Source organism: Phoxinus phoxinus (genome assembly GCF_949152265.1).
Source record: "Phoxinus phoxinus genome assembly, chromosome: 16".
Lineage (NCBI taxonomy): Eukaryota > Metazoa > Chordata > Actinopteri > Cypriniformes > Leuciscidae > Phoxinus > Phoxinus phoxinus.
This window is the reverse complement of record NC_136891.1, coordinates 5,410,329-5,422,131: the sequence shown is the minus strand read 5'-3', so window position 1 is coordinate 5,422,131 and position 11,803 is coordinate 5,410,329. Positions and strand designations below refer to the sequence as shown.

The window sequence follows — 11,803 nt, the reverse complement described above, 5'->3', positions numbered from 1 at the left end:
AAGAGAAATAAACACGGAGGAGCTCGAGCTCCAACTGCACGGAAAAATCAACACCATCCCATCGAGTCCCGCTGGGATTCTTCATTCCTCTGATTTCTGCCAATATCATAACGTGCTGAGCTCAAGCATTCGCTGTCTCAGTGTGGTTATATTCACACATTATCATCTGGGGGTAAAATGCTTGAGTGTCGTCGATTTCAAATAAAATAATATTAAAGATTGATCAGTGAATGGGAAATAGGCCTGGCTGCTTATTTAACGGAATTTTCCACTGCAATCTGATTAGTGTTTTTAGACAGTGCTTTAAACCAGAATAGCACAAATGCACTGCAAACGTCTACATTTTTATAAATAAAGTTTTAAAGGTTTTTTTGGGGGCCTTTACAAACACCTTTTCTTGCTGTAGGCTATTGGCAATAGGCCTATGTGTGTGTGTTGTGTTTTCATGTTCTTTCCATCGATATAATGATTGTTATATTGTAGCCTACAAACTGTATATTTTATCCCCTACACTAACCCTACCCCTAAACCCATCACAGAAAACGTTCACTTACTGTAACAGGCCTAGTATTATTTATAAGCCGTTTTCCTCACGGGGACCAAAAAAAGTCCCCACAAGGACGAAATTTACTGGTAGCCTATTACTATTCTTAGAAGGACATTTGGTCCGCGCGCGCATACACACACACACACACACACACACACACACACACACACACACACACACACACACACACCTTAGCCAGCATGCTCATTTTAATTAAACAAAATATTAAGTTATATTATTTTTATTTTAGGTAATTAACTTTATTTTTGTATGTGTTGTTCTTGATGTTTTTAAATTAAAAAAGAAAGAGCCTATTTATTATTAAATATATTTTTAAAATGTTTCTTCCTGTTTTTTTTTAGTTTTTTTTTTTATACCAGCTAATTGGCATGTCCCCGTTCAACTCAATTCAATTTGTAAAAATTTCATGGCAACTTTTATTGCCATGAAATTGAACATGTTAAGGAGTTTCCTGAAAAGATGCAGGATTTCCATATGCCCTTCACTGTGTGTTCAATCCTGCTGCTGTGACATATACACCTTTAAAAATAATAACGTGATGTTTCTGATGATCAAACTTAAGGAAGTGACATTTTAGACCTGTGGAGGAACCATGTGATTTTCTCATTCAGCAGTAACCTTTGCAAATAAAATGAGTTGGAAATATATAGGCACAAATGGCATAATTTCTGTCACAGTCTGATGACTGTGTCCTGTTCATCCAGATGTCTGCAGTGAGAGATTAACTGGACAACCTGAATGACAACAGACACAAAACAGTATAATACAGACACAACACACACATTAAAGAGGATTAGCGGAAGGATGGAGCTGTGAATGGGTAACACAGCTGTGACAGTCAAATGTAACACTAAACCAATATAAACACAAAGAAACATCACCTGTGGAGAACATTCATGCTTGTATAATGGTTTTTGGATGGGATGCAAGGGATTAATTTGTAGAAAATAGGGCACAATTCTCATTTGTCCACCAGGGGGCGTAATATGAACAATATTCCAGATGATTATCACCCCACTGAAAGCCATTACTTCCACACTATGGTGCAGGGCCAAATTAAAAGGAGCACAATGGGCAGTAACTGTCAACCTAATGGTGTCTTACACAGTGTGATATTCAATTTGGTCTCAGCAGTGATTAGAGAAGATTATCTCCAGAAATATTATTTATGAACACACTATGGTGTTTTGTATGGATTTGCATGCTATTGCCCGTTCTTATCAGATGCGAATGCTAATTAGAATAACTTTATTAAGCTTTATTAAATGGGGTCTGAGTTATGAGCCCCAGGATATTAAAATATCCTTTGCACCCAACAGAAATTAAATCCTTTTGCTGTAACGTTTGCAACTAATCCTTCAACTTCCATTAAACTTAAATGTGCTTGCTTCTGAATGGACATGTCTCTCTTTGCCACATTATATATACTCGCCAACTCGCATCAAAATTGAACTGTGCTTCTATAGGCATTTAAAGCCACGTTAGCAGCAAGATCAAGCTTACAAAATATTCAGGTGGATAAAATGCATACTTCTCATGTGCATATTCAGAAGCTCAATGCATTAGTGTTGTGGCATATGCACATCTGGCACAACAAATGCACAATCTATTTCGATCACAGCATGGCCACTGCCTACGTTCAAAAACACCCTTTTCTGGAAGTGTGAAGGTGTGTTTGTACAAGAGCACATTTGCATATGTATTTAGAGGGGTTGAGTGTGAAATACCAACAGCTTTAGATTTAGAGTATAATTTTAATCTGAAATGTCTCTTCTTAAATAGCAAACCCTCTGCATTATTCGACAGGCAGTGTTTTAGTTGGTTTCGGCTATCGTCGTCTGGTCCGCAAGCGTTAAATGTACGGTGTGTTAAACGGCACATGACACCGAGGCTGCAGGGTCAGTTCAAGCCCTCAGCTGCAGATCATATAGAACGGGCCCAATGCATAAGACATTAATCTGTATTTGATGGATTATTTCCCAGCAGGCTTTAGTCAGATTTAGTGGCAGCCAAGCAATGAAATCAACCAATCGGCTTTATATTATAAAGTCAAAGACGGACGTCTGCATGAGAATCATCACAGAAGATCAAGCACATTAAATAATCTAAACTAGAGAGACTATAAATTATGAACTCCAACGGGTATAAAAAGACCCGAATAGAAGTCATAATAGATTAAAGTATCAGGCTAGCCAATTAATCACCCATTTGAGATTACTGAAACAATCTGATAATCGTGCCGATTAACAGAAGTAATTATTCTTCTAGTGTCAGTTCTAAGCTTTAGTGACAATCTTATTATATATGGGCATGCACGCACACATGCACATTTAAAAAAGTTTAAAAATGTGCAATATGATTGAATGTGACCAGTTTGTGCTTTAGAGGTTGTATAAAAAGATACAGCATTCAGTGTGCAGTTCACAATTTATTTACTGAATAAATCTGGACAAAACACCAAAATTTGATACATTACAATCAGAGCATCTGAGGCAGATATCCCACCATGCACTCCCCCCTCCCCTTGAAATCATGAGGGAAAAGAATGAAAACAAAAAAACATCCTTCAAAATTAGCACCTAATCAGCACCAACTTAGGTAGGCAAGTTCCTTCTACATAACGAGGGAAAAGCACAATGACCAAGGAGGGAAAAAAAAGATGGAAAGAAACTCCAAAGCGCAACTGGAATCCTAGTAAATCTTTTGTAAGATTCTTCAAGAAAAAAATAATAATGGAAAAAACTAACTCCCCTCTTGCTAGGCAGGCTAAAGCATTCAAAGGGCACATGCCATTGACTAGATATAAATCACGATTTCAAGTAACATTGATATACGACGAAACATGTCTACATGTACCCATTCAAAACATGATCATTTCACAGACCTATGCAGGCAGTAGTTAACATGAGGTACTCGAGACGGTGTAGTCGTAGAAATATCGTCTAATATTTATGGAGTTAAATGCAAAAAAAAAAAAAAAAAAAAAAAGTCAGCGTGAGCTTGGGGTGCGCGATTACTGGCACTGACGTTAAATCGTAGACCTTCCTACTTGGGACAAACTTTGGTACAAAAAAAAGTCCAAGCTGTCCTGTGTCAAATGTATCGCCTACAATACTCGTGAAAACTGGCGGTTAAGAAAAACAAAAAAACCCTGCACGTATTTCTTTTTAAATATAGTAGTAGTAGTTACATTATAAATAAAATAAAAGATACATTTTGCTCCAGCAAAAGAAAAAAACTAAAAGTTAAATAGATGACACTAGTTCAGAGAGGATCTCGAAGCCTAGGCGAGTCAAGTGCTTGACGTTTTTTATTTTCTGAAGGCTCACGGAAAAGGTTTAGGTATGGTTCGAGCGAAAAAAGCAGCAATAATAGTAAAAGGAACAGCTTAATGCAACACAAATCGTTTCTTAATGCAGGCGTAATGGATCAGAAACAAAAAATATGACATGATGTTTGCGGTACTGAAGTGGAGGGCGGTCGAAGAGCGAACAGATTTGCTGATATACTTCAAATGAACTGAGGATCAGATTGAGACACAAAACCAACAAGTAGCATTCGAGGAAAAGATAAAAAAAACAAAAAAACAAAGACACGGTCAACAACTTCGACAAATCGAAGCTGGAAACAGGAGCGGTTTAGCAGTTCTGCCTGATAATTTGTTCCTTGGCTGCGTTCTCCTGTGCTGTGTAATGCATGTTTGTAGCTTACTGCGACTCGTACGCCTCGTGAGCACCACGGAAAATGATAACGGAAATAAACGAAAAAACCAAAAGAAGTCTTGCTACATTACTCGACGCCATCAGCATTTAGCTTTGTCCAGAAGTCATAGCTTAGGGTGTTCAACGCCACCCTAGCCAGAACCGATCACGTCTCTCCACGGAATGAGAAATAACGATAGACACCACTGTGATGAGTGCATTTCTTTTCTGATAATCTAAAAGGACGTGGCATAATGTCTGACGAGCTTGTGCTCAGCTAAAGAACTGTTCTAGTTCTTCTTCCATATTGGCCTCCGGTACCATTTGGTCCAACTCGCGTTCTCCTCTCCCGTGGGTGGCGGCGGCCGGGCCGCTGGAGGCCGAGAACCAGGGATGGTCCAGGATCTCTCGGGAGGTGAGGCGTTCTGCCGGTTCTCGTCGCAGGATGCTACGGATGAGGCATCGCGCCTTGGGCGTTAGCGTCTCGGGGATGCTGAACTGGCCGCGACGGATCTTGCTAAACAGAGAGCTGGGCTCCACGTCGTGGAACGGATAGCGGCCCACCAGAATGGTGTAGAGCATCACGCCTAGGCTCCAAACATCCGCTGCCTTGCCCGAATAGCTGCCGTTTGCATTGAGGATTTCTGGGCTGACGTAGGCTGGACAGCCGTGTTTGTCCGAGAGAGAATCGTCGCCGCCTTCTAGGAGGTACGTATCCTCCAAACTCTCCAATTTTACAAGGCTCCTGGGAAAGACAATAAAGAAATCACATTAAAAACATATTTGAAGACGTTATGCATGTAATAAATAAATTGGAAAACACAAAACAAACATTTGCACTGTGTTCGAATATACCTACTTCCATACTATTAATTATTTGGACATACTACTCTGTTCACATACTGTTTTACGCCTAATATATGTAGTATTCATAAAACGATGGACACTTTACTATCCTATGAGGCCACGGGAGAGGATTCGTGAATTGAAGTGAAGCGACGCATTGATGCCGTATGTCACATGACAATGACAACATGGCAGATGTAGTATATCTAACTATACAGAATGTACTTTTTAATGGTCGTAAAGTATGTTTCAAACCAAATGTGGTACCTGCTATACAGCATGCCATTTCAGACACAGCATTGGTCATGCTGGCTTTTCAAGAGGGATTTTACAAAAATTAAGTACATAAAATGGAAAAAATTCCAGATATAAAACCAAATGACCAAAAGAGGAAAACATTATGTACATAGAAAGTTGTTGCAAGAAAAATAAAGTTAGTTTTAAAATAAAAACAATGAAGCAAACGTTCGATTTTGTTGGCTTTCGAGATGAATCACTCAAAAAGAATACAAACGTCTATGTAAAATTGATTTTTATGCTTCAAAATCTAGCAATTCAAAATGAATAAAACCCTTTCAAATCACATTTTTCTCTACTGTAGTTGGTATATAGGATAGTAGCTTTTTGACAGCAAAGCATAAATGTACTCTATATATTGGATGGTAAATCCCTTGCATAAAAAAGCAATATAAAGATAGCCTCTGGACATTCCTGCCACTGTAATCCAGAGGGAAATCTGGAATTCATCCTCGGAATTATAAAAAGCACGAATAATGCTGCACCACAGATGGAATTCCTTAAACCATCACTATTTCCCTGTGATCCTAGTTTTTCCACTGTAATCTTGTAATTTGCACAATAATGCAAAACATGCAGCGTACAGATGATGATAAACAATCTGCTATATTCACAATGAATACGGTGACATTTTAAGATGCAAGTCTTAATTAAGATGCAGTTTTTCTTGTCTTGCACATATGAGAGCATCAAGACAGACATTTTAATAATGCCTCGGATTTAAACTTAAGCAAAAACAGGGTTTAGGGTAAGTTCAAATCATGTTCATGAATCACTCCAAACAGCTTCTATAAATAGATTCATAACTATGATTCATTTGCAACTTAAACTTAAAAACAAGTGTTAATTAGTAAAAAAGAAAAACTACAAAAATGTGATAAAGCAAGTTGAAATTTCGGATATATAAAAATATATATATATAAATATAAAAAATTTTGTTCAGCAAGGAAGCATTTAACTGATCAAAAGTGACCGTTAGGAACATTTACCCTCGGTTTCACGGACAAGGTTTAAAACTAGTCTAAAAACCAGACTAAAATGCATGTTTGAGCGGTTTTAACTGATATATCTTCAGTGCTATTGTTTTGTCTCGAGATGCACATCAGTGATGTTTTTTTCAAAGGCACATTTATAAAAAATACTTAAATATACTGATTGACCTAAACCCTAATCCTGGTCTAATCTAAACCCCAATCCTGGTTTCATCTAAACCCTGTCTGTGAAACCAGGCCTATAATGTTATTATATTTCATAAAAATTCTGTTCTTTTGAACTTTCTAATTCATCAAAGAATCATGTAAAATTAAGAGTATCATGATATCCAAAAAATTTGTAATAAGCAACACAACTGTTTTCAACATTGATGACAATAATAATAAATCTTGAGCATCAAATTAGAATGACTTGATCATGTGACACTGAAGACTGGAGTAGCGATGCTAAAAAAAAAAAAAAAACTGAGCTTTGCATTACAGGGATTAATTACATTTTTTAAAAAAAGTTTTTAAAATGTAATAGTTCACAATAATATAATTTTTTACTGCAAGTATGATCAATTAAATGCAACCTGGGAGAGACTGAGACTTCCGTCAAAAACGTAAAAAAAATAATCTTACAGACCTCGAACTTCTATACAGTTATACAAGTCACGTCATGTGCACTCTTGCGCATGTGACATTGCTTAATTGACAAAAGGCTGAAAAATGCAGATTTCAGCTGCGTCGCACAGCCCAAGTTACAAACAAAGACAAAACATAAAAACAACGTATGCAATGAAAACATCTTTGAGGTCTTTTGCACGCTGCCTCATGACTCAGATTCTGAATCAGAAACTATCCGAATGAAACCGTACGCCCACTGAGTCTCAGCGAAACACCCAATCCTCGGAGCTCAAAATAGTCATGTTATTTTTCATGACAAGCGGCATCCTGCTGCGCGGATAGGTTGCAGGGTGCCTAAATCACCTGAAGGTCAGAACTGAACAGGATGGCCCTTCTCTGACCTGAACTTGTGAACCGTTCCCATGCACCGGCAGAATGCCGCTGTGCAAAAGAGAACACGGCATGCTGGAAATATTCTCTTAATGACATGCAGCATATGTGAGTCACAGCTCCACGACGCAGCTGAGTTACACCAGGTCAAGAGCCTGCAAAGAACACCGGCCCACACGAAAGCATGAAAAACGGAGGAGGACACGTGGACGCACGCGCTATTACATTAGGGAGTGATTCCAGACGATCTGCACTGCGGTCTCCAGCGTTTGACAGTAGAATGTTACGAGCGTCCTTCATGACATAACCAGGTCAGGAACCCACTACGCCGAAGAATGCAGTTCTGTCTGGCTCGTTTTCCTCTCTGGTTCCAATCTTGGTGCGCCCTTGGTGTTTGATTTCTGGCCAGGGTAATACTCACCACCCTTGGCCACGTCTACTTGCGCTCATCTGCAATCACTCACTGAAAGGTGGACGGCTGACGCAGAAGACCTCAGAGCATGGGAACAGTAAGGTCACTGAGCTCACATTTTAAACACCGGGCAACGTTCTCCATTTCCATCGAGCGAGCCAGAGGGAATCTAGCTGAGCTGACTCATTTGGCCAGTGGGGCAACTGCCATCTAGCTTAAACGGGAAGGCCACCCGGATTCATAATGCACACTTGGGATTATTTCAGACTAATTTTACTGCCAGACATATGGGTAGGTTCGTTTTTAAAAAGTCAACATGCAATGCCTTCAAAACCCATTTTACTTCCACAACATGACATATTTCAGAGGATATGCAAAAAGAAAAAGAAAAACATTTATGATTTTTAACAAAATTGTGTCCAATGTTTGAGCTACAGCAAGAACCAATGAGGTTCATTCTCGTTTTACGCACTAATACCCAGCACGTTTGAGCTTCTGCCACAACCAATGAGATTCATTCTTGTTACGCAGCACGTTTGAGCTTCTGCAAGATCCAATGAGATTCATTCTTGTTATGCAGCACGTTTGAGCTTCCTCAAGAACCAATGAGATTCATTCTCGTGTTGCGCAGCACGTTTGAGCTTCAGCAAGAACCAATGAGATTCATTCTCGTGTTACGCAGCACGTTTGAGCTTCAGCAAGAACCAATGAGATTAATTCTCGTGTTACGCATCAGGTTTGAGCTTCTGCAAGAACCAATGAGATTCATTCTCGTGTTACGCAGCACGTTTGAGCTTCTGCCAGAAACAATGAGATTCATTCTCGTGTTACGCAGCACGTTTGAGCTTCAGCAAGAACCAATGAGATTCATTCTCGTGTTACGCATCAGGTTTGAGCTTCTGCAAGAACCAATGAGATTCATTCTCGTGTTACGCAGCACGTTTGAGCTTCTGCAAGATCCAATGAGATTCATTCTTGTTACGCAGCACGTTTGAGCTTCCTCAAGAACCAATGAGATTCATTCTCGTGTTACGCAGCACGTTTGAGCTTCTGCAAGAAACAATGAGGTTTGTTCTCGCGTGTCAGGCAGGTTCAGTTGAGCATCGGTTTATGTTTACTGATCAATGTTTAAATGTGAATAAAAGCCTAAATTCAATCGGTTCATCATATAAAGCGATCGAGTCTCTTCAGAAATTTTGACAAAACTGCTCAATTCACAAGGATTAGTTTTACGATCTTTTTATGAACTCTTTGAAGCGTCAAAGTGTCAGTTGCGTAGCTGTCAATGGAGGGACAGAAATCTCTCAGATTTCATTAGAAAGATCTTCATTTGTGTTCTGAACTAAATTTGTATTTTTGGGTGAACTAACCCTTCAATATGTTTGTTTCAATAGGAAATACGCCAACTGTGTTTGTCAAGTCAATCTAATATATTAACCATGCTACAATCACAGTATGAAAATTATGTGCTTTCCATGCTAAACAAATCTCTCTTTAAAGACAGTGCATGTTCTGTTTGAATGCAACAACTTTATTAGTGGCTTCTTTACCTGTCCTCGTTCTTAAAGACGAACTTCCTCAGCTTGAGGTCTCTGAGGACCAGGCCGTTGTCGTGGCAGTGCGCCACCGCTGATGCTACCTGATGGAAAAGTCTGGCAGCCTCTTCCTCTCGCAGCTTCTTGCAAGTGCGAACGAAAGAGTGCATGTCCCCATGGCTCCTCTCGAAGAACACGTACGCTCGTGTATCCCCCAGAAGAATCTCCACTATCTGGTTAATGTGCTCATTGGTGCCCAGCACAAAGTAAGCAGCCAAGGACTCCTGGTATCGACTGATATCAAACACCTGAAGAGAGAGCATTTTGAATTCAATTAGTAGTCATCATCGATTTCCCAACACCTCAGGTGGAGTGCAAAGGTATTAGCCCCCCCCCAAGACAAGAGCACTGGTATTGGTATCATTAGATTCAATGCATAATTCTGAAACAAAAGAATGGAAACCCAGGCAGAGCGCAGAGTCAAAAGGCATTACACCCCTGCTGCATTTCAGAGTCCCCAAAACATACATTGAATTTTAATGTTGCTTAGTAACAGACACCTAAAAGAGAGACAGGCTAAATATAACACAACTGCAGTGGACATCTGAGGCCATTCTCTCATCAGAAGATAAGAGGTTTTCACTAATGGCTCTTTGCCGGTGTCAGCCCATTCAGAGTGTCTTATGTTTCAAAGTCATGTGGACTTGCACGCATGAATGCATGGCTGTATGCAAGCAAGCAAGCATCCACACACACTTTTCAGAGGTATTCCCTCATGCTTTTTTCATCACTTCATATCACTGTTGAAGAATCACAAAAGGAAGGCCATTCATTTGATAATGCATCATATGACACATTGGTAATGAATGCAGTGAGCCAGATGCACGTCATGCTTATGTCTCTATCAATAGCTGATGCAACTGCATGTGTGCCATTACAAAATAACATGCATAAGTGTGTGTCTTACCTTGCACACGAGCTCTTCCCCACTGTGCAGGTGGGTGGCTCTGAAGACGTGGTCTCCCTCAATGGGCTCCAACAAAAGGTAATTTCCAATGCAAGAAATGCAGTGAGAGGAGTCAGGGGTCTCAGGGGGGCTGGGAGATCCTAAATTTGGACTAAAACTCTGGCTGGATTCTGTAGTCCTTAGACAAGATAGCTCCTCAAAGTCGTGTGCTTTATACCTCGATCTCCCATAACGCGAAATGTTAATGGGACTGGATCTCTGTATGTTCATGAGTATAGGAGGAGGTTCGTCCAGATCAGGAGGGTTTAGACGGTCTCAGAGGGGAGGTGGAAGTGAATGACAGACCGATGTCCTCTATTTAACACTGGGCATGAAGGCAGCGGCGATTCCCCTTGACTTTAATGCTCACACTGATGACCGTGTGCATGTGCGTTAATTGCAATGACAATGTGGCGTCATTTGAGCACAAATGCAATGACGTGCATGCACGGATTGTGACCTCTATGACCACTGTGCACTCAAAGAAAAGCACGGTTTTGTGATTCGAGCTAGAAATTAATGTCCCGGCGCGGTATAATGTAAAGGTTGTGACGTCACGGTCGATGCAGTGCAGCTCGGCGTGCAGCAGGTAAAGAATAGATTTTTTTTGCATTAAATTAAAAGGCAAAAAGTGCCAGCTGTGGTCAGATATCCTGAGAGGGCGCTCCGTGTGCTTTCAAGCGGGCCTCCACGCGAATCATGTCCATGCATCTACCAAATATGGCTAGGAAAAATTTCCTCCAGGTCGCGAGCCGCCTTTTGTTACGCCTGGGAAGTGGATGTCCTTCTTCTCGCGAGCAACTAAACTCCGACGATCTCCGGCGGATGGATCTGATTTGGACAAAGGCAAGGGACGGCCGACGCTCTCCCCGGGCCCTTGTTTTAGCAACAAGACACCACCTTCATCATCTTCATCTTACTTACGTGGCTGGGAATCTAGTCCATTGAACGCGCGGGTCAGCTGCACACACGAGCTGACTGACTGACTGACTGCGCTCGCGGGACTGACTGGAGCTCTCCACGCGCACGACCAGCCCCCCTGACGTCACGGCCAAAACGCTCTCCCATTGGCCGCTCGCTTGATGCTGACACATCCACAGTGTGCAAGCAAGCCATCCATGCAGTCATGTGAGATAATTGTTGTCCTCTGGATTTAATTGAAGCACCCTAAATTATCTGACTATATGGTGAATTCTAGGAGGAGGAGGGGAGGAGAGTGTTAAATGTCAACCTTAAAGGGACTTTGATGTCAGTTGGTTTGTGCAATGAAGCGAAAAATACATCAAACCCTGATTAACTTTATTGCTTTTATAATTGAGCAGGCTACAGTATATCTAGGGCTATACATTTTCTGTCATAATTTTCTTTTTGAGGGTTCGCATATGTTATCATTCTGAAATAAACGTCAGCTATCTTTTAAACATATTTTTTGTTAAATATTAGTCAA

The 11,803-nt window shown here is 40.5% G+C and overlaps 1 protein-coding gene across 1 annotated transcript; it reads right to left on the bottom strand.

The window, feature by feature from the left end:
- Positions 1-2,978: 2,978 nt before the first annotated feature.
- On the bottom strand, positions 2,979-11,511 carry trib2 (tribbles pseudokinase 2). The gene is made up of 3 exons (XM_079584474.1): positions 10,318-11,511; positions 9,366-9,658; positions 2,979-5,014 (listed from the first exon to the last, which is right to left on the bottom strand). The coding sequence occupies exons 1-3, from the start codon at positions 10,585-10,587 to the stop codon at positions 4,543-4,545; spliced, it is 1,035 nt and encodes a 344-aa protein (XP_079440600.1). The 5' UTR covers positions 10,588-11,511; the 3' UTR covers positions 2,979-4,542.
- Between the last annotated feature and the right edge of the window lie 292 nt (positions 11,512-11,803).

Excerpts from the sequence above, each read along its gene's own strand:
- trib2 (XM_079584474.1), bottom strand. The coding sequence starts at position 10,587 with ATGAACATACAGAGATCCAGTCCCATTAACATTTCGCGTTATGGGAGA. Across the intron at positions 9,659-10,317 it reads GGGAAGAGCTCGTGTGCAAG|GTGTTTGATATCAGTCGATA; the intron begins GTAAGACACACA and ends CTCTCTCTTCAG. Across the intron at positions 5,015-9,365 it reads GTCTTTAAGAACGAGGACAG|GAGCCTTGTAAAATTGGAGA; the intron begins GTAAAGAAGCCA and ends TGTCTTTCCCAG.